Source organism: Daucus carota, chromosome 5, assembly GCF_001625215.2.
Source record: "Daucus carota subsp. sativus chromosome 5, DH1 v3.0, whole genome shotgun sequence".
NCBI lineage: Eukaryota > Viridiplantae > Streptophyta > Magnoliopsida > Apiales > Apiaceae > Daucus > Daucus carota.
Window position 1 is genome coordinate 29511573 of NC_030385.2, and position 21159 is coordinate 29532731.

At 36.0% G+C, this 21159-nt stretch overlaps 1 protein-coding gene and 1 non-coding gene across 2 annotated transcripts; one reads left to right on the forward strand and one right to left on the reverse strand.

The window, feature by feature from the left end:
- Positions 1-671: 671 nt before the first annotated feature.
- On the forward strand, positions 672-778 carry LOC135146915 (small nucleolar RNA R71). Its single transcript, XR_010284008.1, has one exon. It is a non-coding gene; the product is annotated as a small nucleolar RNA R71 (small nucleolar RNA).
- A 10029-nt stretch (positions 779-10807) lies between these two features.
- LOC108223295 (26S proteasome regulatory subunit 8 homolog A) lies at positions 10808-15759 on the reverse strand. Its single transcript, XM_017397468.2, has 9 exons — positions 15410-15759; positions 13899-13996; positions 13524-13748; positions 13328-13390; positions 13065-13228; positions 12529-12685; positions 12351-12449; positions 11324-11434; positions 10808-11189 (listed from the first exon to the last, which is right to left on the reverse strand). Exons 1-9 carry the CDS (start codon positions 15600-15602, stop codon positions 11049-11051), a joined length of 1251 nt encoding a protein of 416 aa, XP_017252957.1. The 5' UTR covers positions 15603-15759; the 3' UTR covers positions 10808-11048.
- Between the last annotated feature and the right edge of the window lie 5400 nt (positions 15760-21159).

Consider the following 21159-nt stretch of genomic DNA (forward strand, 5'->3'; position numbering starts at 1 on the left):
CCAAGTTTCGTAAGGATGCCGCTTGACTTTGGACCAAAGCTTCAGTCTGAGATCTACTAGCTTCATTCTTGATGATGTACTCCTTCAACATATTTTCAAGTGAATTAGACTGAGGTGCTTGTTGAGAGAATCCGGGTGGATAATTGGACTTTACATTGCCATTTGAAGTTCCAGAATTTACCCCTTGATTGCTCCAAGAAAAATTAGGATGTTGCCTCCATGACTGATTGTAAGTATTCGAGTAAGGGCTACCCTTATTTTGATTTCCCATGTAAAAGACAGATTCTGGATTTGAAGGACAACTATCATAAGTATGAGCCTCACCGCAAAATACACACGAAACATTCTTGGTTTGATTAATCTGTGAACTGAGGGATTGCTCCTTAGATTGATTATTGCCCATGCTCAGATTCTTGAGCATATGCTCCATAGATGCTAGTTGAGCCTTCATCGAAGTTATAGAGTCCACATCATAGATTCCAGCTACCTTTTTACCTGTTTGAGCTCTAGAAGATGGCCACTGATAGTTGTTGGTAGCAATTGTCTCAAGAATTTCATAAGCCTGATTATAGGACTTAGAGAGAAGAGCCCCATTTGCTGATGCATCCACCACCATCTTTGTTTGAGCATTGAGACCATTATAAAAAGTCTCCATCTGAATGCAATGAAGAATACCATGATGAGGACATTTTCTGAGTAATTCTTTAAATCTCTCCCATGCATCATACAAAGATTCATCATCCTGCTGTTGAAAGGAATTGATCTCATTCCGGAGCTTTGCATTCATATTGGGAGGAAAATACTTGCTCAAGAACTTTTCTGTCAAATCATTCCATGTTGTGACTGATCCTGCCGGTAAAGAATTTAGCCAGGTTCTAGCTCTGTCTCGCACAGAATAAGGGAATAATTTCAAGCGCAAAGCATCTTCAGGTACTCCTTGAAATTTGAAAGAATCACTGATCTCCATGAATAGACGAAGATGAAGGTGAGGATCCTCGGTAGGCATCCCACTGAATTGACCAATAGTCTGAAGCATTTGGAACATGACCGGCTTCAACTCAAACTGTGTTGCTTGAATATTGGGTCTTATGATCCCCGAATTTAAATCTTCGAAACGGGGTGCCGCATATTGCCGAATAGCACGATCTTTATCATCCACAATAAATGCACCCGCTGGAATGTCTCCATTATTAACGTTGTCATCCATAGCTACTAGTGTTTGCTTGATCTTGCGTTGTACTTTTCTTCTTCTATTGAATGTTCGCTCAATTTCAGGATCAAAATCAAATACCACTGGGTGTCTTTCGCTCATGCACAAAGAGACCTGATGAACACAAAAAAAATTTACTCCCGTTAGAACAGAAGTAACAAAAACCAAACTGTGAGAATATCAAATTCGCAATTACTAACTAAAATAGTCCCCGGCAGCGGCGCCAAAAACTTGTTGCGTAAAATACTAATGTGCAAGTGTACACAATCGCAAACAAGTAATATAGTAATAAATACCAGATATCGTTCCTCAAGGACTATGTAAACGTATCAATCACGAATAATATCTAACAGTCTAGTTATCGAACACAATAAATTATTGATGGTTTTTATATTAAAACTAAATTTAACCAACTAAAATTATACTAAAGAGTTTAACGAGTTTCAAATATGAGAAGATAAGTCAGGATAATTACTTCCCCCTAACACAAGAATATCGGTAAAAGAGTCGCGAAATATTGTAGCAAATCACAATTTACTAGCCAGAATTCAATGGTCATAGGCTTCTCTCGAAATCACTATGATATAATTCCTAAAAATAAACTAACATATGTCTATGCCAATTTAATATTCGGAATCCAATTAAGCATCAATTCACAAAGCTATGCATGGTCACAATATATGTCTATACCGTAACTAAATTATAATCAAAAGATATAATCATGCACCATTCAAGTTTTGTGTCAATTAATCATAACCCTCTCAGTATTATGATTAACTCGATAACCCACTAGAGTTGATCAGACAATAGCAAGTATTAACATGAAAAACACTTGAATGAGTAAATCACGAAATTGCATACAATATTTTTAACAAAACACCAAAATCCTCATGCTAGGGTTCCATAAAAATCCCAACTTTATACAATTAGTTCATACTAAAGATCTCAAAATCAACCAAGAATAAGAAAAACATGTTCATGATAACAAGAGTTAAGGAGAGAATTCTAAACAAAGAGATGAAGAAACAAATCCACTGAATGTCTTCAATGGCTGAAATCTCTTCCGTCTCGCTTCTTCTTCCTCTCTATGCTTGTGCCTCCGCTCTCTATCTCATACGATGTCTCGCTCTCTGGTTAGCTCTGAATAATCAACCCTAATATTTCTAATAAAAGTATTTTTAATGAATTAATGAAAATACAAGGAGATTTCCCAATCAGAATAGAATTCCAAAAGAGGAAATTCGCAGTTGACTTTTTGACTCTGATTCTGGGCTGATTAGACTGGGATAAAAATGCAAGTCCACCTCTGAATTAAAGGCCTTGTTCTAAGCTTCGCGTGGGCTCTTGAATCGCCTGATTTGGACTTCTAGAACTCTAGATATTGCCCAAACAGTGAATGCTGCGCAGCTAGCTTCAAAATCCGAATTTTATTCGAATTAAACTCCAATTCTTGCTATTTAAACTCCAATCCATATTTAATTAGAATTCCTTGCATCCTACAATAAAACATTAATATTTATTAAATAAAAATCCAATTAAGTACAAAATAGCTAAAATATAGGGACAATATTAAGATAAAATGCACGCTTATCACATAAATTGTTCATTCCATGCAAGTTTGAATGAAATTGAGGCATGTTAAAGGCATTGAAATAAGGATTGAACATATATGGCATGTTAGGCTGAGAATAAGGATTGTGAGGCAATAAACCAGGCATCATATTCATAGCAGATAAATTCATGTGAGGAACAGATGTCATAGGAATAGGCAAGGATAAATTAGGAGCAACCACAGTTTTACAATTAGCAGATAAATGATTTACACTACCACACTTACTGCAGGTTTTTCTAAGAGCACTAGCATTGGGAGTGTAATTGGTGTGCTTGTTAACTCCTACTTTGCCATTTCTATTTCCTTTCTTCTTTTTAGTCTCCTCAGATTTATGCTCACTAGTATCCAACTTCTTCTTGTTCTTGTTACTGGAATTAAGAGTGTTATTAATACTATCACTGGTCTCAGAAGAACTATTCTCACCTTTAACAAAATTCTTTTTAACAGGACCATATTTCTTGTTAAGCTTCTTGAGAACACTCTTGTCAACTGATGAGTTTTTGTTCAACTGATGACTCTCATCAGTTGAGACTTTGCCTTTCAACTGATGATCATCATCAGTATTCTCATCACCTGAACTGTTCTCAGATATCTCAAGCACTTTCTTACTCCTCTTCCACTCATTCTCTACAAAGGTCTCTCTACCTTGCATGTTGATGATATTGGTGGAAACATCCCTACCAGATTTCCATTTGGCAATAATCTCTTGTTCCTTATCAAGTTGCTTTCTTATGATCTCTTCTCTTTTCAGAACAACCAAGAGATCATCCTTGGCTGTCTGACACTCAATTTTCAGCTTCTCAAACTCAATAAATTGAGCTTCTAAGGCACTGTTTCTATCACTTAGAAAGGTGTTAGCTTCCTTAATTCTACTATTTTCCTTAGTAAGAGATTTTAAAGAAACATGCAAATGATATAATTCTGTAGACATTTCATTAATAGTAGCATTGCATTCATCTTTAGTTAACTCAACTAAGTTTGTAGTGAATACCTGACTACTGCTTCCAGTGTTTTCTTCTTGATCTGTGGAGTTGGCCATTAGAGCTAGATTGACAAACTCCTCCTCTTCATCAGAATCATCTCCAGCTGCCCAATCATCCTTTGTGATGAATGCTCTTTCCTTTTGTTTGAGAAGTTCATAATATTTCTTTTTGTAGTCAATGTTTTCACTTGACTTTTTCTCAACTTTAGGCTTTCTGCACTCATTTGCAAAGTGACCTGCATTCCCACAGTTGAAGCACTTGAATTTTGATCTGTCTACCATGCTTCTATCAGACTTGGGATTGCCTTTAAAAGATTTTGCAGAATTAAAATTCTTCTTGAATTTTAGTTTGGAGAATCTTCTTGACAGGAAGGCTAGATGTTCATCAATTCCATCACTTTCTTCACCAGAATCAGCTACTTCTTTCTCCTTTCTTCTTCCTTTGCTTGACTCTGAGCTCTCCTCTTTGACCAACTTCTCAGTTTCTTCAACTTGAGACTTTCCCTTGTCCTTGACAGTGTCCTCCATAGATGCAACTAGAGCCACAGATGAATGCCCTTTCTTTTGGCTTTTCTCAATTTCTTCATCTTGCTCCATTTCAAGCTCATAAGTTTTTAAGGTTCCATACAGTCTCTCTAGAGTATAGTCTTTAAACTCTTGTGTATTTCTGAGAGAGACTGTCATGGGCTTCCATTCTTTAGGAAGAGCTCTTAAGAATTTCAAGTTTGAATCTTTAACTTGATATACTCTTCCAAAGAGCTTTAGACCATTTAACAGTTTTTGAAATCTGTTAAATGTATCACTTAAACTTTCACCAGCCTTGAAATGGAATGACTCATATTGTTGAATTAGAAGCTGCATCTTGTTCTCTCTCACTTGCTCATTCCCTTCACAGATGGTCCTGATGGTGTCCCAAACTTCTTTGGCACTTGTGCAGCTGATAACACTATCAATCATTTCTTGATCCAAACCATTGAACAGAAGATTCATGGTTTTCTTGTCCTTGTGCACTTCTTCAGTATCTTCTTGAGAATATTCATGGATAGGTTTTGGAATCATCTTACCTACCATGTCTTCACCATCAGCTCCAATACTTGTGCAGACCTTCATGGGGACATGAGGTCCTTTTTCAATACAATTCACATAGCTTTCATCAATGGACAACAGATGCAGATGCATTCTCACTTTCCAGTGAAAATAGTTGTCTTTGTCAAGAACAGGAATCTTTACTCCAGCATCCTTCTTTCCCATCTTTCTCTAGCAGTGTTGATCTTTTTCCCTGTTTGTTGGGAACCTGGCTCTGATACCAATTGTTATTTTACACCAACTATGAGAAAGATTGTAGAAGGGGGGGGTTGAATACAATCTTTTACAAATTTAAAAGATTCAAGAACAATACACTAGAACACAATAAACTGAAAAACACCAAGTATTAAAAATACGGGTGGATTGAATGATCCACCCGTGAGATTTTATATAGAAGAATCTGTGGATTGTTTTACAATTCGCACAGCTGCTGGTTCATCACTCAAACAAGTTCTAACTCTCAGATTTTTCTCTCAAGTAATTTGAACAAGTTCAACTGATGCTACTAACTTGGTTATATACTCCAAGTTTTACAAAGCTTTTAGCTAGATTACAAAATGCACTCTAATCTAAAAACAATGCTGCACAACTTTGTCTTATGCATGCTTTCTGAGATGTCTTCATCTTTGACCATCATCTTGATTTGATCCAGATTGCACTGCATGAGATAAGTATGTTTCTGCTTCTTCTTTATTTTCCTAATTAGGCTTCCATGTCTATTTTAGTGTAATTCGATCCATGTGATTTGTCAGACTTAAGCTCTAGTCACTTTCAACTGCTCTTTGCTTCATCAGTTGAAGGTTCTGGTTGCTTTCAACTGCTATTGACTTTATCAGTTGAATGCCTGGCTCATCAGTTGAATGAATTACAAACTCCATCAGTTGAATGCTGTTCCAGTCTCATCAGTTGAATTCCTCAGCATTATCCATTGAATACTTTGTCTTCAGTTGAATGCTTGATTTTCATCAGTTGAAACATCATCCAGTCTTTATCAGTTGAACAGTTACATCTCATCAGTTGAATATCCTTCACTTAGATAAAATTACATGGCATTGGATATTTACAATTAGCCATCCTATTCTATCCATCCGTTGATAATTCCCAAAGACAAGAAATGTAACAATTACAACTGAAATTTGATAAAGATTCTAAGTAAGACATGTTACAAAAATGTTTATGTTATCATCAAAAATTATTGATTCCTAACACCCACCCACCCACTGCCTCCTCTCTCTCTCTCTCTCTCGATTGTCTCCCCTCCACCACCCTCCCACCGTCGGCCGCCCTCCCACCACCACCACACACCAGCAGCCTCGGCCACCACTGCCACAACAAGATCTGCTCCTCCCTCATTCTCTCTCTCTCTCATCTCTAGCCCCAAGCCACGTCGCCTCCTCCACGAGTCAAAGAAGTCTAGATCGTCGGAGCCGTTAAGATCGAGTGAACTCATCCAGATCGTCAGAGGTGTAAGGATGGAGCTCGAACACTCTAGTTTTCCGATGCCGTAGTCGCCGCCGGAAACATCAAAACGACGCTGGTGATGGTCAATTGATTGCAATTAATGATTTTTCATATTTGGGAGTTTGTAGATGGTGGTGGTGGTCTGAAATTAGTGATTTTCTGATGGTGATTTTATTTTGTATTTGGTGATTTCTCATATTTGTGGGTGGCGGTGGTGGTTTTTAGATGGTGGCAGTGTGGTTATTTTAATTTTTTGGCATTGATTTTTGGTTTTCTAGCAATGATTTTTAGTATTCCGGTGGTGATTTTATATTTTACGGTGGTGATTTTATGTTTGCCGGCGGTGATTTTCTTGTGGTCGCCGCAGATGGTGGTGGTCGCCGTAGATGGTGGTGGTGGTCAACGGTGGTTGAAGGTGATAGGTAGTTGATTTAGAAGATGATAAAATATTAAAATATTAAATGAATGGTGAAAAATGAATATAATGTATTTAAATGAGTGGCTGAGATTAGATATCATATCTCACCATAACATTGGTTCTCACTGGAGCATGACTCTATATATATATATATATTATTTTCTTGTATATTGATTTATGTTTTGTTTGGTTTGTTTTTTTCAGGATACTTTGGAAGCGAGGTTTAGAGGTATTCTTTTCTCATACATTTAAACTTTATTGTCTAAGCGTTCGGAGTTGTGCTTGCATTACTTTCGGTTAGATGGTTAGATGATAAGCTTTCTTTAAAGAAAGATATCCGGATGCGGTTTATTGTATTTCAATACAATTCATTTACGTGTATGTAGAATTTTGAAAAAAAAAAAACTAAGTATATGGTGGAGCACAACGGACAGCAATATTATTATTATTATTCTATAAAATCTGGAAGAAGCGTTAATTGACTGCTGCTGTGATATCTTTAATTGTTTCTCTAACAAAAAATTTTGCACTTTATAGCCATTTTTCAATCAATATATACCCCTTCAGTGATGGCATCAAAAAGATTTGAAACCAAAATATTTATGATAACTTTTCTAATCAACTATCAGTATCTGACAAGACCCAAAAACTAATTCAATAGATATTTTAAACACAAAATCAGTATTTTTTTTAAAGATAAAAATAATTTCCAAATATGCGAAGCTGCCTTAGATTTGACGCTGGCCCAGTTCCAACTTCGCTCGAGTTAATTTCAACGCATTCACACAAGCTTTTAAGTTTTGAGGTCGGGCCCAGAGGCCCAACAGGAAGTGAGGTTTTGACTCGGTCAGACGTCTATGAATATGATATGCAAGCCTGTATTTTTGTTGCCATGTTAACATGGACAAATGAAATGTACAACAAAATCTACAATTATTCTTTTACTTATTTATTATTGTTACATTAACTTTTAATGGAAAAAGTATTAAATTTGTCAAGAGCAGATTTTAAAATTAAGTCTTAACTTTGTTCAGAAATAAATTATATAAAATAAAAATAGAAATGTCATACTTTTCTATTCAAATATTAATTTATCATTTATATAACTCAAATATTAATTTATCATTTAGGAAGCAGGAGGAACGAAGCAAAGGGAATAAACTTATTCAAAATGATGATTATACTTTTCGCCCTTAAAAAAGAAATGATAATTATACTTTTCAATATTGTTCCAGAACAAAGCATAGGGAGAATCTTTCTAGTTTCTATATGATTTAATCAGCATGCATCCGGGTCAACCATCTTTCGTACAAACTTATCAAACGACTGCTTTATAATTACAATGAAAAATCCATTAAATCGACCGGCAAACACTAATAGTACACAAAGTATAATATTTATTAAATGCGTTCCTAATATGTACTTTTCTTTGTTTGACAAAATGAAAAGACATATTTAAGACTAAAATAATTAAATCCATGTGCAAATGCTTCCGCCAAACACTCCATCTAAATCCTATTTATGCCCAATTCTTTACATCCAAACACTCCATCTATACCCTGCACAATGTCAACGTTACACATCTTAGTACCATGAAAATTTATAACATAAAAAAACAAAGGACACACTATTCCGGAGTCACTCCAAAACGAATGATAAATAAATAAATTCCGGAGTCATAGTTAGGCTGACAAATTTTGAGTTTTGCATAGTGCTTGGAGGCAATACACCCAAGTCTGCCAGATATGAGAGTACATAAATAAATGTTTGGGTTTTATCGAATGTCAACTTATTTTGGGATTCTATCTTTCGTGGATGAGTCACTCTACTATAAAAATCGAATTGTACCTTGGAACAATTATATTTGTGGTTGAGAGAATACATAAGTATATAATGTAGTGTCAAAGTATAAACCATCAGAAGTTGATAAAGTTTTTGGAAAAGAAGCAGAAACTGAAGCTGTGTAGCATTCTCAACTTTTTAAAAGTGCTTTTACTTCTTTACACAAAAAAGAAGCAGAAGCTGAAGCTGTGTAGCATTCTCAACTTTTTAAAAGTAAAAGCAGAAGCCAGAAGCAGGTCGCAAACAAACACCACCATTATTTTCTTTTTTATTATGATGATCCGAATTTAAAATTTACAATAGGATGATCATATATAATATATTAAAAATGTTGCTAAGGCCACTTTTTTGAGAAAAATATCGGTTTTTTTGAGGAAAATGGTATTTAATATCGTGTGAAATATAAAAATAGATAAAGTTCGCCGATTACTTTGCAGTGAGCGAAAAACAAGAGGACCAACCACAACTTTTGATTACAACGAACAAAGGAGGCTCAAGTCCTAACAAAAAGTTTCTACCGGATTAATATAATCGGACGCTTTGTTAATTGTACAAGTCAAATATATAGGCAACCAAAACTAATACTCCTAGGGTAACATGTGACCTAATCGGTGATGCGTTGTACGTAGTCATATTAAAATTATTATTATTTCAAACAAAGACAACGGTGCTAGAATAAAGAATCGGAATAAAATAACAACACTTACTGTTGAAATTCAATGTTTATGGATGCAGGCGAAGCCACCGCAATAGCATCCAAAGCCGTGGCGGATAAAACCATCGTTGTTCCGCTAGCTGTTGGCTTAGAAATAGCGGTGGGAGCATAATCCACGATTTTCACTTGTATCGTTTCATCGAGTTTACATGTATTCGGTTTTGCCGCACTAATGCACCTCACCAAATATTGCCTCCCGCATGACGCTCCGTTGTCCCAAATCCCGTCTCCTGCTGCCGCGAATAAATTGTTCGATGGGAATTGCGACTGATCCGCCCCGAAACACTTTGTTGCTGATTTTTTTAAATATGGTACAAATAAATTGATTCGGGTTAGGCAAAGTGTGGAAATTATTCAAAAGAATACTACCCCGGTTGTACGAGGAGGTGTGCGTGAGTATTTAAATTGCGGAAACTTACGTGTGTAGGGAGGAGTGTAAGTGGCAGCTGTACCGACTTCGGCGTGACAGAGAGAAGAGAGGTGTAAGAAGAGGAGTGCTAAGAGTTGGAGGGCGTTACTCTTGGACATGATGAAGCATGGAGGTGTAGGAATTTTAGAGAAAGGGAATATATGTATGAAGCATAGCGACATGCTGCAAGTTGCAATTATGATTGCGGGTCAATGGGGTGACTTGGGCTGTTTGAATAGATTTATGGTTTCTATCGACCTAATAATTGATGGTTGGGAGATTTTTTTCTTTTTCTTTTTTTCGTTCAGGGGAGGAGATAGATATGATCTCATTTTAGTTGGGGAACTCGATAAGTTTGAATTATATAGTTAATTAGTAATCGGTAATTCAAAAATAGAATCGGAACTAAAATAAATGTGATTGGTCAACTTTGTTACAACATGAAAAATCCATAAGATTATATTAAATTAAAATAAATATAAAGTACAAGCTCAACTAACATATGCATGAAGCCTGCTACATTTATCACGTTCTAATTGAGAGTCAAAAAATATTAAATCGAAAACAAGTAATTAAAGCAAACTCGATTGTTTATTATTATTTGTCTTTTGTTTGTAACTTTTTGCCTTTTGTTTTTAACTTTTAGGAACTTGCAAAGTCCCTTCGTTGGGCCATTTCCGGCGCTACGGCCGGGCCTTCACTAATTATCATGATGCGAGTAGTTGATTAACGACTTGGAATTCGAAAAAACATCTAAAAACTAGAGTACTTAAAGATTTATTTGGTCAACTTTGTTGCAAATGATTGAACCGTTCTATTAATATTAAAATTCTTGAAGCTGAGTACAAGTTCAACTTATATAAAATTGAAGCCATTTGTATTTTTCAGGTTCTAATTGATATTTTCCCCGAGTTGAAAATCACTTGAAAAAGTAAACAAAGATAACATCAATCCTAATTATTTGTCTTAATTATATAACTTGTAGGAACTTTCGTCATTACGTGCCTTTTAAGCTCCAATTGGAAGAGATGGAATATACTGAGACTACTTTATTTGTCAAATCATCAAAACATAGCACAGAAAAAATGTATACTTCCAGAATGAGGTAGCAAGAAAAAAAAATGTTGGGAGTACTAGAACCATACATTAAGATAGATTAGGAAAACATAATCCTGGTCTGCTTAGTTGTACATCCAAGAGTTTCAAATCTTGCTTGATGCGTAAATAACTTGACAAAAAGTGCACATGCAGAAACCAAATACACAGTAGATATCGTGCTTTCAGTAATCTCAGCATTACCAGAAAAATGCCGATTATTTCCACAGCTTCCGAAGAGACATGTTTTTCTCAGTGTCCTTCTTCATCACCTTCGCCACAGCCATCTCAAAATCTTCCTGAGTCACATGAACCCTCCTCTCCCTCAAAGCAAACATTCCTGCCTCTGTGCACACAGCCTGGAGACAGACAGATTTTTATTACTAAATAAATGAAAAAATAATTTAAGATCACTTTGTAGAATTTACACGCATCTTGTGCGTTATGCATCTTGTCCATGTGCAATGGTAAAAAGATAAAGAACAATGTGTACCTTTAGCTCTGCACCTGAGGCACCACCCATCTTCTCCGCAATCTTCTTCAAGTCAATACCCCGCATCAAATTCATTTTTCTGGAATGAATTTTCAGAATATCCCACCTAGACTGTGTATAACAATACAAACAGGCTGATAAGAACAAGAAGCTATCATCTTCGGCAAAAGTAACAGAACATAGTAACAAAAAGCATATTTCAACATATAGGAAAAAAGACACAACTATGCTTAGATACAAGATTTTAATTCTTGAATTTAGAATAATTGATTAAATTCAATAATCTTAAAACATTTGAAATTACGTTCAAATGAGATTATAATTAGAAAATACAAATTCGAAACTTTCTTATTCAAAACCAGGATGTATAAGCAAATCATACAATTGAAGAAGGACCTTGGTAATTAGATTAGAGACAAATATTTTATTTAACCTTCTCTACTATCTTAAGAATGGTAACAACTTGTTTATACTTATTGACCGGAAAGTGAAGCTATAGTCATACTTGTTCTATTATAAATAGTGCACAAGGAAGTATACACTAACCTAAACATCACATTAACATTTTGCCAGTGCACAAAGTCTTGTGTATATTTCAATGAGAGAGTCGTATTTAAATGAGAGTTCTTTCATCAAGTGATGACACAGGACAGAATGTAGTGACCTGAAATTTAACCTTTTATGTCTCAAGAAACTTAATCATAGTCCTTAAACAGGAAGGGTGTTAACACTTATCAAGAAGGGAAGCTATTTCTAGTATTGCCCAAGGATATCCACACCAACATAAAGAACTTCATATTATCATTTCCAGCAAGTTAATGTATATTTGTGGATAAGAAATCTTTCATCAAGTGACGACACAATGCATAGATTTGTAACCTGCCAAACCTTTTATGTCTTCAGAACGGTAAATAACTTTCTAATTGTCGGCACATAAGGAAAGCTAATTTTATACTAAATAACTTGAATTTGTAATTTTTACGGGGTGGGAGGCTCAAGGCTGACTACAGTAACTTGAGCTACTTACGTCTTCATTGGGATTTGGGAACTCAATCTTCCTGTCAATTCGTCCAGGTCTGAGAAGGGCTTGATCCAGAATATCAATACGGTTTGTGGCCATCAAAACCTGTAGAAGTGTCAGTGATTAGTTGTTCCAACATAAAGACAGTACTCACCATTCCTCCATATACAGCTACAGAAATTACCTTGATCTTGTTTGAAGCCTCAAACCCATCCAATTGGTTTAGGAGCTCCAGCATAGTCCGCTGCACCTCACTATCACCATTGCCACTTCCAGATTCCATTCGCGCAGATCCAATACTGTCGATTTCATCCATAAATATAATAGAAGGAGCATGTTCCCTGCAAGAAAATTTCCACAAGAGATCAGAAATTTGAGATGTTACATAAATGCCAAAAATATACGAAACCATAATCAAAAAATTCAAATTGATAAAAGAATTGCTTATTATACAATGGCTCAAAATGTGTTTATACTATTTGGCTTTTCCTTTTTCATTTTAGGTCAAATGCTTCATTACACCATGATGTATCAGTTAATCAAACAGAAAGGAATTCTGATTCAAAATCTGTTCTACATTTTTTTCCAGATGCACTACTGGTCACTGAAACCACAATACAATGCAATAGGCATATGTAACAAGCATATGCTAGTATCTCTATACTATAAACTTCTACATAATTTCAAGGCACCAATATAATTACACAGTGTATAACTGACCTGGCCATGACAAAAAGTTCTCTAACCATGCGAGATCCTTCCCCAATATATTTCTGGACCAGTTCAGAACCAGAGACCCTGATAAATGTGCAATCAGTGTGATGTGCAACTGCTCTAGCCAACAAGGTCTTGCCAGTACCAGGTGGTCCATAGAGCAAGACTCCCTACATCAAAGAAGGTGCAAGTTCACAATTGGAACACGGAGGATATAAAAAGTTTAGGATTTATCATACAGGGAAAAAAAAAATGACTTCCGAGTGTACCTTAGGTTGAGCAATCCCAAGACTCTCAAATAATTCAGGATGTTTAATTGGAAGTTCAATGACCTGATTAATAAATAATAAACATAATCAGAAGCCACACATATAAATTAATGAATGTTATAGACTTCCATATTTAGGTCCAGTGACATTATACAATTGCAACTACGATTCAATCCCAACAGGTGCGAGAGCATACCTCTTTGATTTCTTTAATTTGTTGGTCAAGGCCACCGATCATGTCATATGTAGAATCAGGAACTTTTTCAACTTTCATAAGATTCACCAAGGGATCTACTTTGCTGGGCAACACCAAATGAAGAACATAACTGTCATTGCGAAGAGCAACCCTTGTAGATGGAGTGATCTTTGTAATATCAATGCTTTTGTCAATATCGACAACATATTTCCCCTCTGGATGGACCTGGTGGGAAAATAAAATGAGTGAGACAGATGAAGATATAAACCAACCATTACAATCTTTTTAAAATGAGAATTACATAGAGAACACTAGTATCCTGAATATCAAGTCAAATTTAACCAGAGTCAAATATATTACTAAAGAATCACTTACTTTAACCAGGACTTTCGATTTACCCATCACTTTAACAACTTCGCCAACATATGACCCTGGCTCCTGAAGAAGCTGCAACTCTTCCTTGAGCATTCTCACTGTGCAGATTGATACCAGATATGTATCAGTATCTATTATTTTTACAATTACGGTGCGATTCTTGTGATGGTCAATGAAGAAACCATAAATATAATTTGGAGTGGTGAAACTTTCAACAACAATTCAGAAAATGGAAGTACATGAGACATTTTGAGTGCCACCTATTTAGAGGGGAACTCCTTATGAAACAACACAGCTCCTATTTGGGAATACCAAAAGATAAATGTTCGTTAAGCGTTCACTTGGATAGAATAGAATGAAGTTCGTACTCATATTTGGGGGAGATCGAGGAAAACATTTATAATTTTTATTCTTTCAATCATTCATTTCCAAACTATTTAAAATAGATATCTAAACCACATGTTTTAGAAGAAATGCTCCATTCCACTTTTTTATCGTAAAAATTTAGACTAACTAATGTTTATTGACTGCTGTCTCGTGCATTCTTCTTTCTTCATAGAACTTCTTTATAATTTTTCATTCCATTCTCTTCTCATTCCATCCAAGTGAACCCGACCAAATAATATTTTTTTGTGGGTGGAGGAGGGGGTGGGTGGGTTGTCCAGATCCCAGTTTAACATAGCACAGTGACTACTTCGCAGGTCAAAGTAGTACAGGAGTGATTACTTTACACAATCTTACCCTATATCTATTGCATGAATATAATTTATTATCAAGGTGGATGAGATTATCCTCTGAATATAACTCTCTCGCTGACCAACTTAGGCTCTTCTTTAATTTAATTCTGTCTTCTAGTCATAAGAAACTCAGTAATTACTTCGCAGGTGAAAGTAGTACAAGGGTGATTATGATTACTTCACATGTTCTTACCCTATCCCTGTTCCATGAATATAATTTATTGTCAGGGTGCATGACATTATCCTCTGAAGACAACTCTCTAGGTGACTAACTTAGGCTCTTCGTTGATTTCATTCTGTCTTCTAGTAAGAAAACGATCAACTCAGTAATTACAAGCTATATCAGCTGATAAATGAGTTGAATGCATCAACTATAAAGACCCAAATAAGTTAATCCATTTTTAAGGTGCTAGAAGGATCTTGCATCCTTTTAAATCCCAAATTCATCAATTCAATTAAAACAATTAATAACAACATCAAACTCATCCAAAAATACATGTTCCTCACATGTAAAATACGTGGACATATATCCCAAGCAATTACACTACTTAAAAAACAATAATCCCTCTTCATAATCACCTCCCCTTCAGAAATCTAAGCATTCAATTCAATATCAACCAGAGTCAAATAACCAATACTAACAACTTCAAACCACACACCCAAACACAAGTGCAATTAACACAAATTCAATAATGATACTAATTTTAGGGTTAGGTTTAATAAAAATTGGGGAAAAACAATAGAAACTAAGAAAAGAGTGAGAAAAAGCGGTACCTTTGGAATTAAGATCATTACGCTGAGCTTCGAGACGGTTGAGATTGTGAGATCTCTGACGAACATGAAGCTGAAGATCATGAATGTGTTGCTGATAGTATTGCTTCAATCCCTCGCCTTGCTTAGCCTTGGCCGAGCAGTTCTCTTCTTTGGCTAATTCGATTCGTTGCTTCTCGATCTCTACGCTCGCCATTAGGGTTTGATTGCAGATTGGGGACACGAGATAAGTATATAGATACAGATATTTGTGTCTATAGGTAGCTTGGACGAGAATTCACTTGTTTCGAAATAGAGATGTATCTTCACATTTTAACTGAGGTGAATATTATAATAGAAAGTCGTCTAGACCTGGACTGGAGTAGAGTTTTTCTTGTCGAAATTTATTTAGAAAAATGATTTTTTTTCTTTTTTCTTTTTTACAAATATCACAAAAATATATAATTATGTGTTCATCACTCACATGTATTATTAGAGAATCTTTGAAAAAAATTCAAATTTAAGCTAAGGAGAAAATATGTACATTTGAGTTATGAGTTTTGTGCATCTTGACAAGTGATTTTAATGATATTAATATATTTTTTGACAATAATATCTTTATAAATGATTTTAATATTAATGATGTGTTATTATTAAATATTCGTTTTGATATCCATATGATAAATATTGGTAAACCACTAAAATTGAATTAAATTTATGAAATATGATAAAATTAAAAAGCTTAAGTAATAATTCAATTTTAAATTAAACATTTCCTTAAAATTACTTAGAACATTCCCTCTCTTTGTAGAAAAAATGAAGGGGCTTTTTTATCCATAACCAAGTTTGAAAGATTTTTTATGAAAATATTATCACTTTTTAAAACAAATTGTAAAATACTATATTTCTGAAAATATTTTCAGAAACACGGTGGTTGCATATGCAACCATATTTGCAACTGCTAGCAACCTTATACAATCAGAAATGCAACTTTAAACAAATATTTTGAAAATAACGTTTACGCCCTGCTCCCGAGTTATAATTAAGAAGGAAAACAAGTGAAAAAGAAGTAAAGTTATGTAACTTTCATTCCTGTTTATACTCCCGAGTTTTTTAAAAGGAGGAAAGTATGTGAAAGTTGATACAAATATAACACACTTTCACTCCAAAAGTGGAATTGTTAGGTCCAGAAACGATTGTAGAAGGGGAGGGTTGAATACAATCGTCACAAAAAAAAATCACGGCGGAATAATCTGATTTGAATTAAACTGGTTAATCAGATTTTAATTAATTAATATAACAATGTTTTAAGTCGTTATATAATTATTAAGGTTCATTTTAATGTCCACTAAAGTTCGTAGAATAAATTCGACAGGATGTATTCTAACTTAGTGATTAAAATTATCGAGTGATCAAAGCACAGAAAACTGTGGATATAACAATTGCAAGTTACAAACAACTTGAAAGCTTTTACAATGCTTGAACACTTGAGAAATGAAGAAGTGAAGCCATATTTATAGGCAAACCACTTAGATCTAGGTATGACATTGAAAGGAATGACTTTCTAGCTTAGGAATGACTTAAAACAACAAAGCCATGCCAAACAAGGAGAAGGAATGACATTTTAAGAGAAAGCCATACTGAAAAACTCGGTATGACTTAATCTGACTTGGCCACTAAGTCATTCGGTATGACTTTTAATACAAAAGCCATTCTGATTACTTCGGTATGGCTTTTCTAAGTCATTATTACTCAAGTCATACACACAACTGATAAAGCCTGCAGGAGGGACACGGTATAATGTCATACCAGATGAAGTCTGTTGAGAGCAAACGGTATGACTTATCAAGAGAAAGTCATACCGAATGATTTACTCACACAAACAGCCACGGTATGACATTTTAACACATCACTGAGAATGCCTGTCCAATTGAAATGGTATGACATTCTCTGAGAATGTCATACTGAGTCAATTAAGCATAAAATCAGTTTAAATAATGTATATAAAAATTAGATAATCACCCACTTAATTATATTAATTATATATATTCATAAATTAAATTAATTCGAAGGTGAATCAATTTAATTAATAAATTATACAACCAATATAATTATTTTGATAAGTGAGATAATTAAATAAATACTTATATAAATGTATATCTTCATCAGCAGAGACTTCCGGCTTGATTAAACTTTGTAGATCTTTGTCTTGATTGAACGGCCACTTGTAGTTGATGCAGAATACTTAATTAGAGTAGCTGACACACAAATGTACTGTCTGGTTCATCTGTATCTAGCTGAATTAAATATTCTTTATCAAATAAACATTTGAGATGTGGCTTGTTCGTCGATTCTTTGTCTTCGTAGTTCTTCTTCATTAGTAACAATATTATGGAATCTTCTGAATAAATAAAGTATTAAAACTTTATACCTTCTGGACTTCTGGACGTGCCACAAAAGATTATTTGTACACTGAGGCTTGAACATATTAATGAACTTCTTCCAGTGGTGTGCAGCAGCATCCTGAAATTCTTCAGACATATAATTTCAATAAATCACTTGACGTTCTTCGTACGGATTCCTTCAACAGTACTTGCTATTTACCTTGCTTTCTTATCAGAGTTGAGTTGGTACCTCTTTAATTACAAATAGGCTAGACATATGCCTTTCAATCTCCCCCTATTTGTTTGTTAACATAACATGCAAATTATCGAGAGGATAACTCAACTAACTGATAAGACAAAGGATTAAACATGAATTGTAAATAGCAAAAAGTTTCTGGTATTTCATTAAACATTCACCAGAATTCAAAAGATTACATTAGATTACAAAAGGATGTTCTTATTGAACATATATTACAAATCCCTAATGAATCTAAAGATCAACTTCTCCTTCTTCGATATCAGAAGTGTGAAGGATAGGAGTTGATGGTTCTTCCCTGGTTGGCACTTCAGATGTAGTGGATTCACCACGCTTCTTTCGTTCCTTTGCCAGAGCCAGTTGATGAAGTACTTCCAAATCCACAGGGTCTTCGCGGAAGTCTGATGGCTGAGATTTTGTAACATTTTTCATCCTTCGAAAGTACTGAGCAACATTCTTTCGAGTGCAGTAAGCAAGAATCACATCATCAGCATCAGACTTAGCTTTAGAAGCAAAGCCCTTGGTTCTTAAAAGAGTGGAGGCAAGAGCAAGTTGTTTAGCTGGATACTTTGGCAAGGCTTCTTCGTTGAGATAGACTGTGCTGAAGATCTCCTTGTGAACGAACTTAACACAGTAAGGATTCCTGAAAACCTGAGGACTGTTGAATACAGCTTGTTCCAGCAGTTTGTCACGAAGGAGTTCATTCAGGTTGGAGCTTCGCCTAACCTTGTTTCGAAGCACCCAGAGCTCAGATACAGAGAATGATTTCAGAGATTCGACAGATAGTCTGAAAGAACCATTCCTCTGTGTATAGACAATTAGCTCTCATTGCTCTAGCAAATTGTTGACCCCCACAGTCACATAATTTAATTCCAAAGCAAAGGCATGCATAAAGACATCCTCGTCAGGGTTTACCTCTCTAAGATCATAGATCAGAGATAAGAACTTTTTGTCGTCGAAAGGCTCCCTTTGAGGTCCATTAAAGATTCTTCTTGCAATGTCCCAGCTTTTTCCTTCTTTCCTCCTTATATCAAGATTCTTCTGCTTGATTGCAGCATCATAGATTTTCTGTTTCTCGATCTTGATTTGTTCTTCTGTGATCAATTTGTCCTCTAGAAGTTTTTGGAAATCACGAAGCTTACGCTTCCTAGCTTCATTTTCAGCTTTGAACTTCCGGACATTCTCCTCATGTTCTAGGTCAACAGGTTCTTCATCCTGAAACAAATAAACCTCGTCAAATTTACCTTCTTCTTCTTCTGCTTGACGATAGGTAGCATCGAAGATGTCATCATCATCCATATCCTGTGGATAGTCATCATAACTATCAGAATTGAAAATATTGTCGGACTGATGTAACGGTTCTTTGCCTTTAGACTTATGAGTTTCTTTGTCAGGGGCAGATCCAGAAGTGGTATTATCTTTGTTGCTTTGATTTGAGCTATTGCCTCTATCATCCCTGTCACCTTTGTCTCTATTCTCCCCCTTAGTTGAGGGATCCTCTCTAGAGGGTTGATCATCAGACTTGTTGGAGTTCCTGAGGAGTTGATCTAGTTTACTGTCGATGGTCTCAAATTTGGACATGTAAAGCTCATGATTAGACCTCATTTCAACAGCTAACTCATGGATTTCCTCTTTAAGCTCATCCCTGTAAGAACTGGATGGCCTCTCCTCAGCTTTCTGTTCCAGGGTCACTAACTGTGCACCCTTCAGCTTCTCGTTCTCAGCAATCATTCTGGCAAGCTCAGCTCTTAGCTTTGCCATTTGTTCCTCAAACAGAGCAGGGTTAGTGTGTGCACTCACCTCACGTACACTCAAAGCTGTTTCACTAGCCTCACGTGCATGTGTATCGCTCGGTGTTTGCCTTACATCACTCTGTTCAGTCACTCTTCCCGCTGTACCTGTATATACTACCAATGTCCCCTGAGATGGGTTCAAAGGTAGTGGAGGAACAAATTGTCCTCCGGACGCCTGTGAGGGCAGATTAACTTGCACGCTGCCAAGTTCCGCCTGATCAGAAAAGAAAGGGTGATCAGCAAAGTTTTCATATATAATACATTGATTTTGAAAATCTGTGCACTCAGTAAACATAGTAACCTGTGTATCTGTTTGGGCTGGCACTAGCGTGAGTGCTAGCGCAGTGCTTGACTCTGTACAAGTTACCGCGGCCGGACGGTCAATTTCAATGGCCACATCCTGTAGAGAGAATGGGTCCAGAGACTGTTTATCTGCCATTTCAAAATCTGAGCCTTGTTGGGAAGGCACAGATGAGGCTACAGTTGTCTCCAAGGCTTCCACCCTTTGCTTCTTTGAGGGAGACAGAGCTGTGGGTTGACTCATTAAACTACTCGAACTCCGTTTCCTTGCAACTTTACGAACAGGTTGCATTGAAGTGTTGGTTGATGTGTTTGGAGAAACGAGAGTTTGTTGAATTGAATCGTCAGCTAGGTTATGAACCTGTGTGTTGTCAGGTTCAGTGCTGGTAGGCTGGAAAACAAAATCAAGGTCACAAACAAGATCACAACCATAATCTGACGTATCAACATTAAAATTAGATGATAAGTTAGAAAGTACCTGAGCTACCTGTAGGTCCTGACGAAAGGACTGCAGCTCCGGGTTGATAGGAGAGTCAGAGGGAAGGGGTTGTGAGGTAGATTGTGTTTGTGGGATGATTTGGGATTGTGTTTGGTGTGGGAGAGGTTCAGATGAAGATGGTTGATGCTCGAAGAGATCATAATCCAAATTTTGATCTTCAAATGAAGGGTCAGATTGTTGTTGTTGATGGATAGGGGAGTGATATGATGATTGGTTGGATGAATGGTGTGAAGATTGTGCTTCTTGGGATTGTTGAGGTGAATGCTGTTGTTGTTGTTGTTGTAGAAGTTGTTGTTGATGTTGAAGTTGTTGTTGATGGTGTTGTGTAGGTTGTTGAATCTGCAGGGGTTGAGGTTCTTGAGGTTGCTGCTGCTGTTGTTGTTGTTGCTGAGGTTGAGGTGGAGGAGCCACTTGAAGTTGATACGATTGAAGAGGAGCATTGAACATTTGTAGCATGTAAGGAGTAGTGACAAGGGGAATAGCTGCAAATTTGTTCTTGTTATCCAACTGAGTCATAAGTTTGGTGCAGGCACGAGGAACTG

Coding starts and splice junctions, on each gene's coding strand:
- LOC108223295 (XM_017397468.2), bottom strand. CDS start 15,602: ATGGCGAGCGTAGAGATCGAGAAGCAACGAATCGAATTAGCCAAAGAA. Junction 13,997..15,409: donor TAATGATCTTAATTCCAAAG/GTACCGCTTTTT, acceptor CAATCTGCACAG/TGAGAATGCTCAAGGAAGAG. Junction 12,686..13,064: donor GAACTTTTTGTCATGGCCAG/GTCAGTTATACA, acceptor ATTTTCTTGCAG/GGAACATGCTCCTTCTATTA.